At 41.1% G+C, this 19,178-nt stretch overlaps 1 protein-coding gene across 1 annotated transcript in view; it reads left to right on the top strand.

The window, feature by feature from the left end:
* ip6k1 (inositol hexakisphosphate kinase 1) overlaps positions 1 to 19,178 on the top strand; it is a 44,560-nt gene that overhangs the window by 8,593 nt on the left and 16,789 nt on the right. The window contains exon 2 of the mRNA XM_048166879.1: positions 7,376 to 7,580. Within this exon, the coding sequence (XP_048022836.1) occupies positions 7,376 to 7,580 (205 nt within the window). The remainder of the gene's footprint in view (positions 1 to 7,375; positions 7,581 to 19,178) is intronic.

Raw genomic sequence — 19,178 nt, forward strand, 5'->3', positions numbered from 1 at the left:
GTGCTGGAGAGGCCTCAGCAAGAAGGGCTGAAAAGGACGCCAAGGTTGTGTTGTTTCTGCTCCAGACGTGAGTAACATTTTTTTTGCTACGTTTCACAGAACCAAGATATGCTGCTGTTGTAACGTTTTAACTGTCATTCTTTGTCTGGCGCTGATGTGCTGCTGGTGACTAACAACTAACTCTTGCTTGTGTATATACTCTTGTGTACTCTGTTCATTTTTTGTTTTTCCTTGTTCGTTTGTCGTCTTCGCTTTATTTTTCACGAAGCATTGTTTTGCTTTGCTTCACCTATGATAAAGTGACACCCACTCTTGCATTGCGTGTTTGTGCATTTTGGGGGAGGAACAGTAAAGGGACTGCATCTTTAAACAGTCAGTTTATCTCATTTCCTGTTTTGTCATCCTTAAGTTCCTGTTGTCTGTATCATGTACAGCTCTGTGATACCTAGCCTCCATTCTTACTTATTTAGCATAATGCCTGTTTGCTGTCAGATGGTGAGGTCTGTCTGGTGTACAGAACATTGTCTGAGACAGGATGTTAGCTGTCATGAGAGACAAGAACAGGTCCATTTTGTTATTATCATAAAATTTTAGTTACTCAGATATAGCAACCACAGAAAACGGAGCCCTCAGGAGCAGGTGCAATGAAGTGGGATGTTATCAGTGTGATGTCATCCAGTGTCATGTCAGAGGAAAGCCAGAGTCCAGAGATTGATGAAAACAACCTGGCTAGAATTCTGTTCCAGTCTTCTCTTGAGATGTTCATCTTTAGCGGTCCTGTCCTGATCACTGCATCCACTTTGACAGCAGTTTATGCATCACCCTTTCAATAAGCAGGCCAACGCCCAATCGCCATCTGCAGAAAGTTCTGCAGATTTCCAGATCACTGGAATTATCAAATTTGGGTAACTGTTTTGTGTAATGGACAATGAACTGAACAAAGACAGGTTTTTAAATGCACAAGGCAAACTAATCAACTAAATGAATAACAGGTGTAGATGATTGTCAAATGAAAGAGAAACCATGGAAACAAACTGAAACACAGGAAAATGAGCTAAAACACGTGATAAACCCACCTAAAACAGAAACTGGCACAGATTTCCATAACACGCACATTGTAACCTGTTGTTATTATTTAACTCAAGCCTTTTGGACCCTGAGACCCTCAAGTTTATTCGCCATACTTCACATACCTGTGTCTTTCTTAACTGCTGTTAAGAAAACTGGTTTCTCCACATTATATTCATTTTAAGACAAGCATTAGTTTTTTTTTTGTTTTGTTTTTATCTCTGATTACATAGAAGTTATTACACTTAAAGTAGCAACCCTCTAAGCACACCTTGGCAATAGAATCACCATTACTCTCCAGACTGATAAACTATTTTATATACAGTTGTGGTCAGAATTATTCACCCTTGGTAAATATGATCAAAGATGACTATAAAAATAAATCTGCATAAATAAATAAATAAATTGTTTATCCTTTTGATCTTTAATTCATAAAATTAGCAAAATCGAACCTTTCATTGAAGTAAAAGAATTGAAAGTGGGGGGAAAATCACATTATGAAATAAATGTTTTTCTTCAAAACATGTTGGCCACAATTATTGGCACCCCTAGAATTTTTAATGAGTAAAATATCTCTGAAGTATATTGTTACATAACTACCCCTAGGGGTGGGGAGCCAGTAACAAAATAAGAAAAAAAAAAAAAAAAAACCTAATAGGAAAAAAAAAAGTCTTGGAGAGAGAACCGGGGCAATCCAACCTCCCGTCCCAGAATCAACACAAACACCAGTTCAAATTAGTTCTTTTTTTAATTGAAAGAATCTCAAAACGTTAACAAAGGAATTGGGAACAAAACTTCAGGGGAGGGCTAAGCCAACATAACAAACAAAACCCAAACTAACTAACCCAATAATTTTCTAACTTACCTGGACAAAGATAATGCACAAATAAAATACATATATCTTCCCTCTCTCCCTCCCTGGCCATAACCAAGAGAAAAAGGTTCCCATTCATATTTACATTTTTTAGCACACCAGGGTGATCATGAACATGAAATTGTCCAGCCATGACTTCCTGTTCCACAGGAGTATAAACATCAAGAAACACAAAGGTCAAATTTCCTTGATCATTCATCACAATGAGTAAAACCAAAGAATATAGCTCTGATGTGCTGCAAAAAATTGTTGAGCTTCACAAAATAGAAAGTGGCTGTAAGAAAATAGCTAAAGCATTGAAAATCCCCATTTCCACTCAGTGCAATAATCCATTGCGTGATTCAGTTCCAATCAACTAAAGGGTTTCAAGAAAAATCCTCTGGTCTCATCCAGAAACAATCTCCAGCATATTCAGTTGTCAGACAAGACTGTAACTTCAAACGGGACCGGCTTCTATGGTCAGATGAAACTAAAAATAGAGCTTTTTGGCAGCAAACCCACTAGATGAGTTTGGTGTACACATGGATAAAAAGTACCCCATGCGCATGGTTAAATATACTGCTGGATCTTTAATGTTGTGGGCCTATTTTTCTGCTGGAGGTCCTGGATATTATTCAGATACACAGTATCATAGATTCTATCAAATACCAACAGATAATAAATCAAAACCTGACCGCTTCTGCTAGAAATCCAGTAATGGGCCGTGGTTGGATCTTCCATCAGGACAGTGATCCAAAACAAACATCAAAACCAACACAAAAATGTGTCACTGAGCACAAAATGAAGCTTCTGCCATGGCTATCCCAATCCCCTGACCTGAACACTAAAGAAAATGAGTGGAGTGAACTGAAGAGAAGAAGCACCAACATGGAGCTGGGAATCTGAAGGATCTGTAGAGATTCTGCATGAAGGAATGGTCTCTGATCTCTTTTCAGGTGTTCTCCAAACTCATCAGGCACTATAGGTGAAGACTCAGAGCTGTTATCTTGGCAAAAGGAGGTTGCAAAAAGTATTGAATAAAAGGGTGCCAATAATTGGCAAACGGGTTTTGTAGAAAAACATTTATTTCATAATGCGGTTTCTCCTCCTCCCCCCACCCCCCTTCAATTCTTTTCCTTCAATAAAAGGTTAGATTTTTCCTAATTTTATGAATTAAAGATCAAAAGGATAAACAAGGCATATTTGTTTTTACAGTCATCTTTGGTCATTTTTATCAAGGGTGCCAATAATTCTGACCACAACTGTATGCATTAATTAGATTAATTATGGGGAAAAAATAACACACTAAAATTAATGCATTAAGCCGCGCACACACTTAATGATTGTAAGGCCGATTATGAATGTAAATTGATACTTATGACTGATCGCGCTCAAACACTTCCAGTCAGAAACAGTTGCGTTCAGTCTGCGATTACAATCGGTGTTCAAATTCCATGTGTAAGTATATAAATCGGCTTCAGTCGCAGGAAACAATCGCTTGTATGTTGAGCACAGTCTTAGAATGTTTTAGCTAGTTGTTAAATGTGTGCCTGGCTTTAGAATAGCATAGAATGTCCATAAAATTCAAGATGTGAAAGGCGATCGATTCGAACCCCTTGAAGTGTACGACAACACCGGTAAGATTAGAACGCGCACACGTAATATCTGAACCATAGTAGAGCCATGAGGACACTATATTTGAGAGCGGGTGAGTTTTGTGGAAGGATTTGTGCTGCACATAACATAGAGGCTCTTGCATTAATGTATTACACTGATGCCCACTCGACATGCGTCGTTAAAAATGTCATAGTAACTGCCTCAAGTGAACTATAAAAATAAAAAGAACTTCGCATCTGAAAGCTACAGTCGTTTCTTATAGCTTAAAATTAATGTTTTTCCGTGAGCGCCTATATAGCCTATAGTTCATGATAGGCTATAGTTAACAAGTTTGTGAATATTTTAAATATAAAAGGAAAAACTAAATAAAAGTGATACATCTAAAATACAGCATTATTGTGCCTGTGTGACACTTCACCCCCCACATTAATAATAAATGTACACATATTCTGAATTAATTTAATAAACTTAGTAACCTATAGCTTTCTGGGTAGCCTTTAGTAAATTAACGATTTGAAATCGTTAATTTACTCAAATTAATCATTTGAAACGAAAATGATTCATAAAACATCAATTGACCATATGCTTACTTTGCTATGCTTAATTTCATATTTCCATATTAATAAAAATTAAAAAATCAAGATATAGTTGACACAAAAATTAAAAGTCAGTCATCATTTACTCAACCTCATGGTCCAAAAGTTTGTTTGATAAATTCTTTGTTGAATCAAATAAAATATTTTTCTTTATGGATCTACTTTTTGTAATGTCTATTTGATGCTTTACACAATAATAACTTGTATATTTCAAATAATTTCATATGAGCAGCACGACGCATTCGTGTGATGCTGACGCAGGAGCCGGCCAATGATGAGTCGCCGTTCTGACGTAGAACATAGAAGAGAAGATATTGTTGAATAAAGTAATTATTTTTGTTTTGTTTTTGCACACAAAAAGTATTCTCATCACTTCATAAAATTAAGGTTGAACCACTGCAGTAACGTCGACGAGCGAAACTCTCAAGCACTCGGAGTGTTCAGCGAGTCAAAATATATCCAAAATATAGCCTCTAACACACAAACGGGTGAGTAAAATCTAAGAATTTATTAGCCACTGGCTAATGATATACATTATTTTAGTTGCCTATAGTGAACATTTAGTCGCATTTGATTGATTTACATTGTTGAGGGTTGAGTAGGTTTGTGTACTTTGTGTCATCATTATGTGAAGTCCATTTCTTTATTGCATTTTGTTTGGTGCTGCAAGTAACAAAGAAATTACACACCTCCAGTCATGATGACTTGTCAAATGTGTACTTGACTAAATTGAGTGGGGAAAAAAGCAGAAGAAGTGCAGATTCCCCAAAATAATCTTAGGTAAAGCAATGAAAGTGCCTTACTCGAGTAACACTCCTGCCAGCACATGGAATAAAGTTGTTCAAGCAGCTGCTATTATTTGTCTGCAGTGCAAATGTGTTTGCGTGACACTCACGTCTTTTAGCATCTGTCCTGTGTTCACCATCACCACCCCCCAAAACATCTCACATTCTAGATTCACAGCATACCTTCCATATGAACCCTGTGAGTTTTGATGGGGCTAAATGCATGCCATACATCTGCAACTTCCACTGACTATTTCAGGCCATGCTAGAGTAACATTGAAGCTTGTTATTTCCCTCATCTAGTCACAGCAGGGGTTATAAATAGGCCTGTCCTTATGAATCACATGGCATTGTTTTTAAATGTCAACAGAGTGGGATGAGTGTTATAAATGAGACTGGAGCAGGGTAGTTTTAGGGGTTACAAATTCATATCACCTCTTTAGCTGGCAAACAAATAGACGATTTTCAGAAGGCTACATGTTTTCTACTCATTTCACTAAAGTTTATACAACTATTTGTCTTCCAAGCAAAAAGAATGGCCCTTGTGCAAATGCTTGTGTGTGTTATTAGTCAGTTTGTTTTTGTCTATAATTGTGACCATCAAGGCTGAAATCTCAGGTTCTTCTGCCTCAACATCTCCACAGGCCTCTTCCATTGGTTGGTGGTACAATAGAAGTGGAATGCCATAGTAACCAGTCTGTTTATCCCATCGCATTTAGTTCAGACTGCAAAGTCACAACCCAGGTAAAATATCTTTTGCCATGGCACTGTAGCAGCCTGACATATGTCGGTCAGTGGCCGGTGTCTGATGTAGATTTCGTATAAACAAAATGTAATTTGTCTTATCAGACTGCACTGTAGTACTGTATAAATCTATACTTTAAAATATATATAAAATATTTTTTGGCTTATTTAGCGCCCTGTCTCTAGTGTGTGTGTGTGTCACAGATAAATTGCTTCTGCTGAAATTAAACATTTTGAAAGCAGCCAGAAAATAGGAGAATTTATTACCTAATTATGCAAAATATCAAAGGCTAGAGTCTGATCAAGGCTGATCTTGGTGGATCTTAAAATCAACAGTTACTGAGCAGATACCTGAAGGAAACTCCAGAGCCAACCATGGCACTTGATCAGCTCGGTGTACAGCATGTCTTTTCAAGGCTGCTGCAAAACAAGCTCAGATGTAAGTCTCTAAAGCCAATTAAACAGAGCTCTTCCTAAATTAGCTCATTAGGCATCATCACAGTCTTCATTCATCAGCTCACGTTGCTTGGCTGACATCACTGAGGATGGATCGTGGAACTAAATATGAGCTTCAAGACAGAGGCATGATGGGATTATTCAGCCCTTTCCACTTGCCTCCTGTCTCATTGTGTCCTTCCCACACATGTACATCTATCTGAGCTCCTATCTGAGTGCTTCTTTTTGTGGCATTTGGGCAGTTCTATAAACTCGGATATGGCTTTCTTTGAATCACTGTCATCAATGTTTATATGTCTTGACTTTCTCTTTACCCAAACCATCAGTTATTCAGCAAAAGCTATTAGTTAAATCTCTATTTTTATCCTTCTTACCCTTCCCTCAGAGACATTAACATCCATAAAATATTGTTAAATGTTTTAATTGATTTGTGTGTGTGTGTGTGTGTGTGTGTGTGTGTGTGTGTGTGTGTGTGTGTGTGTGTGTGTGTGTGTGTGTGTGTGTGTTTGTGTGTATCGTAATGTATGGCTGTATGTCTTTCAGGAGACTTTTGCTCTCCTGCCAGGCTGTTATTGAAAATAAGAGCATGTTCTTAATGACTTGCCTGATTAAATAAAGGTTAAATAAATAAATCCATAAAATATTAATAAATTATCATCAACAGAGGTGCAAATTTGCGAATGTGTCAGAACACAATACCGTGGTTTCTTATTGACTGTCAGAGTGACATCACTGCATTTACAACACTTCGTTTAGTTGTGTATGCTGTACAGTTATGTAAATTTGGTTGTTACTATATGAATATCTTCGGGACTAAATTTGAAGCTTGTACTTGAATTTATACAAAATGTAATTATATTTAATGACATTATTTAACTGAAGTGTGTACATGACCAATGTAAAAATTTACAATTCAGTTTTAGGTACCTGATGATTTATATCAGCAGTAATTCCATGTTGATTGTTCATAAAATCACATGACTGTGGCTTTGGACTTAAATAATTATGTGTCTTCTTTTGCTTGTTGTGTATGTGTACATTTGCCCTTAATAGATTAGCAAGTGTTTATTAACGGAGATTCACCACTGAAACAATAATTTAGTCCAAAACCTGGTATAATTGGAGTCTTGCATCATAATGTGTCAATTTTGTAAACTAAATCAATGTTAATGTTTATATTGTGTCTTTCTTTATTGGATTCTTAGCATACACAAGATCTCAATAGTTGACATGTAAATGTTCTTGTTGTTGTCTAGGTGTGGTGCTGGTGTGTTTTGAGGGTGACTCTGATGGCTACATCAATCTGGTTGCATATCCATATGAAGAGAGCGAGGGGCTGGACCATGAAGAGCTGTCCGAAAGAGATCAACCTCGCCGAAAACACTCTCGCCGTAGCCTCCATCGGTCCAACAGTGAGCACAAAGAAGACAGGCCGGCTCTTGACAGCGATGGTAACGACAAGTGAGTGAACGTCCATGTATACTGGGAATTTGTGTAAAAGAATCCACCACTTATGATAACCACAATGAACACAGCAAATCTTTCAGTGCCAACAGCAGCTTCCCAGAGCCAGACATGTGATTTTTCCGTATTCATACAGATTTTCCAACCTGAGACGTATGACCCATAAAATTGCACAAATCCATGGGGAAAATTGCTGTTTTCAAATACATTTCAAATATATTTATTTTATGCATGGATACGGTAGCTTCCAACAGAAGCTTTCTGTGTGTGGAACATCCTTAGCATTTCCTCCAGGTAATTCGCCAAGTGAAAAAAAAAAAAAATGTGTTGGTGAGTATACTGTATAAAACCTGATACTCGCCAACTGGCTGATAACTTTGAATAATTTCTAACAATGCATGGATACGTGAATGTGATATAGCACATTTGGCAAAGGCTCTGATTTAATATAAATATGTAGTCTGAAGCACTACATGTTACAGAGTGAGGACACTGTTATCTTTTACATGCATTTTTAATGTCTTGAAGCATCTCAGTTCACAGTAAATGCTGCTCCACTCATTAATGCATGAAAAAACACTGCACACTTTTTAAATCTGTTGTCAGCAAATGAGTAGCTTTTACCTGCACACCTGCTTTTTTGTCCTTGGCTGATAACATGCCTGTATTTTGTTCATTGTCAAGATAATTTGTCCATTATCAAGCATTTCACTTTCAACTAAAGTGCATAACATTTTTAATCCAAATTATAAGGTCCGCTCCAGTGTTCATTTCTGCATACTGTACTGTAGTTTTAGTCTTGTGACAAAAATATCCTTTAAATTTAGCTAATATTTCTTCGTCATATATTTATTTTATCAATTTTACTCTGATTAAAACTTTATTTTATTTTAGTTTATTACAGCCAATATTTAAAGGTGCCCTAGAATGCTTTTTCACAAGATGTAATATAAGTCTAAGGTGTCCCCTGAATGTGTCTGTGAAGTTTCAGCTCAAAATACCCCATAGATTTTTTTTATTCATTTTTTTTAACTGCCTATTTTGGGGCATCATTAAATATGAGCCGATTTAGCGTGCTTCTCCTTCAAATGCTCGCGCTCCCCGCCCCCAAGCTCGCGGCTCTATAATACATCGCATGAACAAAGTTCACACAGCTAATATAACCCTCAAAATGGATCTTTACAAAGTGTTCGTCATGCAGCATACCCGATTATGTAAGTATGGTATTTATTTGGATGTTTACATTTGATTATGAATGAGTTTCATAGTAGCCTCTGTAGCTAACGGGGCTAAAGCTAACATTACACACTGTTGGAGAGATTTATAAAGAATGAAGTTGTGTTTATGAATTATAAAGACTGCAAGTGTTTAACACTCTGAGGTCTGAGGTATCGCCGGCGATACCACCGCGGTTTTTTTCTTACCAGTGTGAAAGAGACTCAAAATACTCTGTCAATGTTGCACATACAATTAAGAGTTATACACCATTTTAATCTGTTGAATATCTTCTTTTATTTGTTTACACTTGTTAACCTGAAGCGTGATCTGTCATCTTCCTCTGAACGAACTCCAATCTGGTAGTTCTCAGAAAATGAACTGTAACTTAGTGAATACTAATGACACAAAAATGAGACTTATGTCTAAAAAAACGTTGAAATGTCAGGTTTTAAATCGTGTAAGTCAAATCAAAAACAAATATTCTCTATTTGTGTAATCTGTATGAAAAGAGAGCCATGTCAGAAATCCGTGATTCAGCTTATTATCTGCTAATGCAGCCACGCCCACGGAATGAGCGCTATTCAGACGTAAATTCAGTCAATACATGCATACATCGTCTCAATCGTGTATTTATTGTCTTGAAAAGTGTTTTGAATAGCCATAGTTAGCGATCTCTGGCCTCTGTTAGTTCAATTCCTGGAGAGTCACATGACCTGTTCTTCTTTAGATAAATTTGTGGACTAAAGGTGTACAGAGTGCCCTCCGGCTGCAAGTATGAATTGAAAACACAGTATCCAGCAATCATAGTGATGACAATAAATATTGAATAAATATTACTCCTCTGTATAGAAAATTGACAAACATATGAGAATCCATCCATATTTCTCCAAATGTGCATGCTTTTAAGCTAAAAGCCTATATGAAATGCCACAGAGGTAACATAATTGTTCAGACACTTTGCATCACAGAAATACATTATATTTTAAAGAATATAAAAGAATACCATTATTTTAAATTGTAATAATATTTCACAGTATTGCTGTTTTTTCTGTATGTTTGATATACACCATATGATGAGCTTGAGACATGATCACAGAGGGTTTTTTCACAGCCTACCTGACTGAAAGAGCTCATTATTATGCAAGTCATTTCAGGTCATTATTATTTGATTCTTTTGTCTTCTCAGGTAAGAATCGCCCATTATTCATGATGATTCACGCCTCCACGCATACTGTGTTTCTTGACAAAAAGTGTCTTACAAAATTTAAATCTCTCTATTGTTTTATATGAACAAGCAGGCAGCATAATTTTTACATCATTCTGAAGCAAAAACTCTAGTCTACAACCTCCAATACCCAGAAGTCTTGTGAACACATATATATATTATTTTTTTGTCCTTATTTCAGTGACTTAAATTTTTAGTTTTTTCAATAACCACGCATAAACATTATTCCTTCAAAAATACAAACATATACATACATGTTTCTCACATATTATTGTAGCCTAGTTTGTGCTGAATACAGTGTAATGACACTTTTTCCATGAATATGTTTATGAACAACTGATAAAAGCACAAATGTCAGGGCATGTCAAAACTTCTCCAGGGCCCCGAAAATCCTCAGACCCCAGAGGGTTAATAATGAAAATAACGACATGACTCTGATCTCCGTAAATACAGTAAGAAACTATGGTAACTTTAACCACATTTAACAGTACATTAGCAACATGCTAACGAAACGTTTAGAAAGACAATTTACAGATATCACTAAAAATATCATGTTATCATGTATTATCAGTTATTATTGCCCCATCTGCCATTTTTCGCTATTGTCCTTGCTTGCTTACCTGCATAAAGTCTGATGATTCAGCTGTGCACAGATCCAGACGTTAATACTGGCTTGTCTAATGCCTTGAACATGGGCTGGCATATGCAAAAGTTGGGGGTGTACATATTAATGATCCAGACTGTTGCGTAACAGTTGGTGTTATGTTGAGATTCACCTGTTCTTCGGAGGTCTTTTAAACAAATGAGATTTACATAAGAAGGAGGAAACATTGGTGTTTGAGACTCACTGTATATCATTTCCATGTACTGAACTCTTGTTATTCAACTATTCCAAGGTAAATTCAATTTTCAATTCTATGGCACCTTTTAAACATTTTATAATTTAAATGAAACATTTTAACATTCATTGTGAACTAGGGATGTCATTGTGAGGAAATTTTCATACTGGTATGAACTTGTATACCGGTATCACCTTTCCAATGTGATCAGTTGTGCCCATTTCAATTTCACTTATTATTTTGAATCATTTAATTTAAATTTGCACAACTGATCACACTGGAAACGTGATCTCTGTGATAATAACACTGTAGCGATTCTGTACAGTTATTAATCATTTTATGGGTGGAATATATGAATATAATAAATCATAAAGCTTTATGATTAATTATAATGCATATACCGACCCAAGGGGGAATTAAACATATATTGTGAATTAATTACAACGAATTATAATCAATTACATATATGATTAGTTCTGGTTTAATAATTATTTAGAGAAACTATTAGTTTGTCCAGCAAACCGTTAGCTCCTCACAGAATATTATCAAAAGGAAGGTTTTTCTCTGGCCACGAGAAAGACTGCCTCTTCTAGCATCCAAACGTAAAGCAAGGATAGGATCGAAACGTTAAAGTGACCTGGTTTTTGTTGAATGAGCAAAAGAAAAATCGAGCATGGATATAATGTATTTAATATATGAAAACTACTACTACAGAAGTTACACGTCTAAATACAGAATATACACATATATACAAGAGTGAAAGTAAAGAAAGGGAAAGAGAGAAGACAAATAGCAAAACATACAAACTTTTTTTTATAGCCAGCACGGAAATCAGTTTCATTATCTAAGATTGAGAAACGGTACTTGCAATAGTTTAGGTGCCGAGTTTCGTAGAAGTGCGGCTGTGGTTCGTTGGCTTCTTCCGTTTCCGCGGGAAGGTTTGAACCGAGGACTGGAAAGTTAGTCTTGCTGGAGATGGTGGTCCCGAAAGGAGCTCTGCGCAGACACCTGGGACGTCCGGGAGAGACGTGCACGAGGTAATCGAGAGACAATCGGGAGACACCCAGAAAAGTTGTGTGTTGGTGCTTTTATGGAAAACACACCTCCTTGGTTGGAATAGCCAATGACATAGGTGCAAAGTTGGCGGGCAGACTTTTCCTTTGTCTTGTCTCCTGTCTGACTTTGCATAATTTATGGGTATCAGATCGGATAGTACTTTCTTCACAGTACCATTAAACAAAAGAACAATGCATTTGTCAGCTATGTGACATATCTCAGTGAATGAGAGGTAGCAAGAGCTTTAAAACGAGACCAAAATCGATAGATCAGAAAAGCATATAAAAGAAGTTATGGTTTACAGACAATAGTATCATTAGAAATTACACTAGCACAACTACAATCCAAGCTAAGCTTATACAGTGGGGATAACTATATGCAATTTGACATACAACGGCGGTCACATTTAGGCATAATTATATTTTACACATACAGTCTTCAATGCATGTTTGTGTGTCTTTGTGTGTCTGTGTGTGTGTGTGTGGTGTGTGTGTTGGAATGTGATCTGGCACTTAGTCCACATGAGGGGCCCTTTGATGTCCCAAGAGCTAGGAAATGGGGTTCTCTGTTTTACCTCAAAGGGTCCACGGAAGTGTCAAAGGTGCTCGTCTTTTGCAGACCGGAGTTTTCGGAGCCGATGTGAGATTTACAACACAGTCCAGCATGCTAAAAGCATTCTGAAGATTCCAGATTTTATTGACTGTCCTGATAAGTGTGCATATGCTACAGACCCCCCTTCGGCCAATGAAGTTACTGTGTGGACCTCGTTGGACGGTCACAAAGTCGGAGGGCACATGGATCAGGATGGTCAAGCAGCAGGTGGTTCCTATGGGTCCCCTCTTCATCTCGCTGAGGCTGGGCAGATTCTTGGACTTGACACCTTCTTCTTTTGAAGCCTTGAGGAAGGGCAGATAGGCACTTGTCCATGGACTCTTGCATCCCTTTGATCCCTTTGGATAGGATGGAGGCCAGGCCCAGGGTGAGTGCGTACTCAATTGCCATGGAGAGGCAAAGGGCTGTGTCGGCAGCCGTCCAAGCCTGGGCTATAGGTGAGCTAGTCAGGACAGGCAGTCGGGAGAGTGCTCGGAGGGCTGTATCGACGGGAGTAATGTCAATTAGCTGGGACCCCCCTTTCTCAATCCTCAGTTCCAGTTCTGGATTTAAGGTGTGATGGTGATTCCTAGAGGAGGATGGGATTTCCAGCTCTGACTGGTCCTTTTTGCTTGAGGGACAGTACACTGCCAGATTGTTGCGGTGAAAGATGGAACCCAGGGGTACCTGGTTCCACATACTTGGATTGGGCAGGCTGACACGAGTGGCAGTATTGAGCTGATTGTAGGTTAGGGTGGCAGCCCCGAGTGGGGGTGTGGACGAGCTGTCAATCGCCCACAATCTCGGCTTGAGTTCCAATGATTGGGGTGCGAGGCTTGGCTTCAGCAGGGCAGCGCGTGTCGCTGATCATGGGCTGCAACCGGCAGATTCCTTCAGTGTGTTCTCTGAGGGAAGGCTTGTTAGAGCCGAAGCAGTGAATGTCTTTGGTCAAAATGCACCTGCTCAAATGGGGAGCCAGATACAGCTGTGGGTCGCTGTAGTGGTAGACTACCACATCTGAGGTATGTATCTTGGGCTGGATGTTACCTTGCAACCACCTGACATTGACCTTGTCTTTGGGTCTGTAGATATTATCTGGTTCACCGATGGGTGGATTGAGAAGGACGGCCACCTCATTCTGCTCGGGGTTGGTGCACAGTAGGATGACAGTAGTCGGCGAGGTGGGCTGGAACAGTCTTGGTAGGTCTGTCAGTAGCAAAGTCCAGCACAGTTTGTACGGGGTACTGAGTAGTCCACTTCAAAGCCACGCTCTCCATAGAGAGGCTAACTTCTCGCAGCAGGTCTGTTATCAGAGCTATAACTAGCTGATTTTGGGCAAAGTCATTTTGGAAGACTCTAAGCAGTTGCTTCCTTGAGTTCACCGTTTGGTTCAGCAGGAAGCTTTGAGCACGGAGAACCCCCACAATGCCTTTTAAGGATGTGCCGCTGGTTTGCAGGATTTGACTCTGTGTTGTGAGTTGTTTTCTCAGCTGTGGGCAGAGCTTGTTGAGGTGTTGGTGAGTGGAGTAGGCTGTGATGAGACTTGAGTCTCCTGGTTGGTACAGGTGCAATGGCAGTGTCACCTGTCGTGCCATCATTAGTTTCGCAGGGAACACCCGAGTTGACTCCTGTATGGTGTCAATGATGGTCATGAGCATCAGAGGAAGTTCTACAGTCCAGTCTTTCTGGTTGACTGACCATGGAAACGTGACTCCTCTGCGTTGCAGTGGAGCTCTGTGATTTGGGTTTGCAGTTTGGACTTGACAACAAACCTGACATCCTCTGACATACTCTGCCACATTTTGCTGCATGCTGGGCCAGTACACCACTTGTTTTAATGTCTCATCCGTGGTTCTGGTACCATGGTGTCTGGCACATGGTATGTCGTGGGCGTATATCAGTTCACCCCCCTTTTGGCCCTGTGACATTACGAGGTTTGGCGCTGTGAGGTCATCAGGGACATGTTTTAGGATGTTCAGTCCCGCACACAGTATGTGGTTGATCCCATGCAGCCGTTTGTGGCTAGGGGCCGCCGTGGGACCAGATGCCGTGATCAGGAGAAAGGAGGGGTTTGAGTGGAGGTGCAAAACAGTTTGTATGGAATTGTTGGAAATTTTAGTTGTCAGTGGCAGTGGCAGTGGCAGTAAGGTGGGAACTGTTGCAGGAACAGTACGCTGGCTGCGGGTTGTTGTTGCCAGACTGGGGTGGGGGCGACCGTGGGTTGCCATGTAGTGTGCCAGTCTTGGTGAGGGCATCTGTTTGGTCGCTCACGCCTTTGTCATGCCCTGGTTGCTTTGAGTGTCTTTTCACCTTTTCCCAGTAAACAATCATGTTGTGTGTTTGGGTGATGTCATCACGTGTTTGGAACAGGTGTTGATGTTTCACCGACATGTTGTATTCAGTCTTGAAGCCAGTTTGTTTACAGCCTGGAAGATGGCATGTGAAACTAGGTCTGGCATAGTGTGAGTTTGTGCAAATGAGTTCTCTGATGTTATGGGCTGAGGAGACTTGAAGGGTTATGAGGGTAGCTGCTGCTTCACCATACTGACATGATTGGGGACCCCACCTGATGTTCTGTGGTTGGCAGGGTTGGTTGTTTAACCATCGCACCTGCCTTTAGGATGCCCTCCTGGTTGTAGGAGCGTCCATCAACGTAGGCCGTGGGCATTGCTTGGCACGTATTCTCTTTGAAGTACCTGTGACAGGTTGGTTGCTGTTGTTGGGGTACCTTTATCTCAAGTGTCAAAGTTGGTGTGCTGTCATAGTAGTTTTGGCAGGCAGCTGAATCTCTGCCCCGTGACTTCCTGAAGTTGATGGTGGGTCGCCACTTGTCATCTGGTTTGACACTGGGCCAGATGGGGGCTGAATAGGTGCTGTTGCATGGGCAGATAACACCTTTTCCTTCCATTGGACGAACAATCTCCTGCACTAGTTCATGTGAGGCAATGGGAATTTTGTACTGCCTGATGAAGCTGGAAGGAGCATTTGGGTGTGTTGCCATGTACACCGTGTGAAGTTTAGTGAGACCACAGTCTAAAAAGTCTTTTTCAAATGTCACTTTGAATTTGTTCAAGACCTGTCAGAGTTTTTGACAGTTTGCATCATTCTTTAGGGCATTTGCTTCTTTCTGAATCTGTTGGCCTTTAGACTCAAACCTTGGGAATGGCTCTCAGCTGTCAGATTGGCTGTCAGAGGTGCAGCGCTTTCCTGAGTTTCACAGGCAGGCTGGTTAGCGACTGTGGGTACAGCAAGATGTTGGTCCTCCATCAGCTCCGTTCTGCGCACCTGTTTTGTGGGTACCAGTTTGATGGAAGTGATGGAGATGATCTTGAAGGATGCTGTGAACCTTGTGTTGTGCAAGCTTCCTTCTGGGACCATTGCATCTGGTATTGAGCCGATGACTGTTAACCTGAGTTCAAAGTCATGGAAGTTGTGGTTCAATATCCATCCCAGCTGATAGGCTTTGGGACTGCTGGTGTCTGTGGCCATGCAGTCGTTGAGCCAACTGTGAGCTACACAGGATGACACTTCAGTAAGGGGTGTGGCTTTTAGAGAGAGTTCAAATTCCACGCCTTCAGGTGAAAGTGTGAGGGAGCCCAGCATGTGGTTCAGGGTTTGACCACATTGCATGTTGAGCCATGCCTTAAGGTGTAAGGTGGTACTACAGCTTCCTGTATGTTGACCAGGATGCAGACCTTTGGTATGGTCTGGCCTGACAGGAAGTTGGCAGTGTTGACAGGAACAACGGGGGGCTGTACAGTCATTGGGGCCCACACCAACTCATTAGCAATGTCCAAATGAACTTAAGTGTGCATCAGGAGGTCTGGAAGGACCAGGAAGTGATGGGTTAAACGCCGGTTGTTCCATTTCAAGTTCAAAACGCAGATGTCCTTGGCAGTCGTCGTGGTTGACAGACGAAAGTCTAATGGGAAGCATGTTTGAATGTTGACAAATGGGAGGTCCGGTGTTCCTTCAATGAGAGCACTTAACAGCGTGTGGCTGAAGGCTGAGTTGTCTGCCCACAGTGTGTGAATAATGTCTGTTGTAGTCACACAATTCAGCTGTGAGTCTGTTATGACCTTGGAGCAGAAGTAGTTAAAGTCTATGGTGAGTTGAAGTGTGCAGGGTAACAAACCTGAACTTTGCCCTGAGACGAGGTTCCTGCGGCTAGCTGCGAGGTTTCCCGTGACCTCTGTGACCTGACCGTCTGGCTCAGGTGGTCTGGGTGACTGGAAAGGCAGAAGTTCACACACTTGAGCCCAGATTTTCAGCTGTCTGGAGTTCAATGAGGGCTCAAAGCAGTCATGCAGGTCTTTGCGGATGAAACAGGGAAATGTGTCCCTCTGTGCTATGCACAGCAGAGGTACCAAGCTCATTGGACCAATTGTGTGGTGCATGGGAGCGGTGTGTTCAAGGTGGACCTCATTTCGGCTGTACGACTGCACATTTAGCTCAAATCTTTGTGATTTGAGAGTCTGATTTTGTCTTTCAGCTTCATTTCTCAGTCTTTCAAAAAGGTAAGGGCAGGTTTCTGGGCAGTGATCAGAGACTGGATAACTGGTTTGATTTCTTACAGTCTTTTCAGACGCAGTGCTCTGCTTGGCGTGAGTATCGTCGACCAAGTCTCGTAGCTGCTGGGTAGACATGCTGCGTGAGCAGGCCAAAGCTGCCAGATGATCACTCACCGCAGGGTGCAGATTTCGGAGAAACTGAGTTTTGAAGATGAAATCTTCCTCCATTGCTGGCTGGTTACGTGCTCCGAAGTAGGCCCTTTGCAGTCGGTTGTAGTAAACTTGTGGGTTTTTCAGTCTGCCCTGTTTAAGGTCCATGGCAACAGGGAGCCCTTGATCTGATGCAGGGTCAGAAAGCTTTTGGATCAAAGCCTGTCGCCGTTGCTGGCAGTTGGATTTGACAGCTGATGGCAAAGGTTCTTGGACGCTGGATGTCTTGGGCAGTGGGCTTTTAACCCCCTTTGGAGCTAGGGATTCTTGACTGGTTAGGGGAAACTCTGTGACGTGTGTTTCCCCTCCCATGCCACTTTTCAGTTCTATGTAACGAGTATCAAGTTCATCTTTTAAATAGTCTCTTTGTTGTTTCGGAGCAATGACTTCTTTCCGGGCCTATTTAAGATGATTTTCACAGGCCCTGGCTTCAGCGTGTCTTTCTTTCAGCTCAGTCTCTGCTTTGGCTAGGAGAGCTTCGTCGTGTTGGAGTTTTCCAGTTAGTTCCTTTCTGGATTCCTTTTTCAACAGTTCTCTACGCTCTCTACGCTCTACTCTGCAAGGGCTTTTTGAAGCCTTTGCAGCTCCTCCTGTAGCTCAGGTTTGGATCCATCCGCTGTCTCATGCTGGTCCTGGGTCTCGATGAGTCGTTGATCGAGGCGATGTCGAGTCTGGGCCTGATTCCTCCGGGCATCCACGGCCTGGAGCTTGAGGTTGTGGCCGATGAATCGGAGGACTTTCGCCCATTCTTTGTAGCTGTAGCTCTGCGTCGGACCGTGGGCCATCAGTCGATCCAGGTTGTCGTCCAGCTGCTCGTTGCTGAGGTGCTGGGGATCCACAGCGGTGTTGGGCAGGAACGTGCTGGTTAGGTCGCTCAACCAGGTCTTGAGATGGTACCGGTGGGTGTCGGAGCTGGATGCTCTGAACACGTTGGCTTGCTGTTGGTGAGAGAAAGACAGCACAAACAGAACCAATGCAAGCACGCGCAGGGCTAACGAATTACAATAATACATGATTATATAATTCTTTGGTTTGATTCCAGTTAACTAGTGCAGACAGTTAGTGGAATGTAGGCTAGACACTTAACTGTCGATAGCCAAGAACGACCACGTGGGTCAATTTGTGTGAGTGAGTGCCGGATTTAAACAAAGATTTTGACAAGCGGTAGTTCTAAGAGTCCTTTGATGACTCTCGCTGCTCGAACGTCTATCTATTATTCAGTTTTCCGTGATGGCTCTCACAGGCTCTGCTTTTATGTGAACTGAAAGAAACAAATACAGCAGAAAAGCAAACAGAGCAGAATAGGATGGATGCAATTAAATGAAATGGAACAGTAAACAAATAAAAAGTAATAAAATAGAATGGCAATAAAATAAAGCAAGAAAGGTTAGAGGGGAGAAGTGAAACTTCAGCTTGTTACCACAGCAAGGGTTTATGACGGGGCCAGATGAGGGCGCTGTCGCATCATAAAACCTAGAGGGATGGTATAGCTTAAGATTAAAAGAGTTTGGCCAACACTTTTGATTGGAGAATATCAAATGTCCTGCGGCTTTCACTAAGTGAAGGGACTGTTTGTCATTAATCTAGGCTTGGGGTGAATCGTGAGTGCTCAGGTAAGAACTCAATGGCAGGGCAGCCTTTCCTAGACATTCCAGCACTCGACTGCAGTGTCCGTGGGCACTCTGTCCCTTTTGCACCACGCTGCAACCTCTCAAACAGGGACTTTTAGCACAATTGCGTGATCGGGCTAGGTGTTTTTGCCAACGGCCAAGTTGATTGGTCAAAATTGAGTTTTTCCTGAACCCAGAGTCTGTCCACTCGACGAGCGGTTACTCCAAATGGGTGGTTCTGTTGTACAGAAGCCTAAACAGGGAAATTAAACAAAATTGCCTGTGTTGTCAACCTGGACTCGTTGCCTCCCTGAACCCGACACACCCAACCTGCT

This window comes from Megalobrama amblycephala, linkage group LG2 (assembly GCF_018812025.1).
Source record: "Megalobrama amblycephala isolate DHTTF-2021 linkage group LG2, ASM1881202v1, whole genome shotgun sequence".
Lineage (NCBI taxonomy): Eukaryota > Metazoa > Chordata > Actinopteri > Cypriniformes > Xenocyprididae > Megalobrama > Megalobrama amblycephala.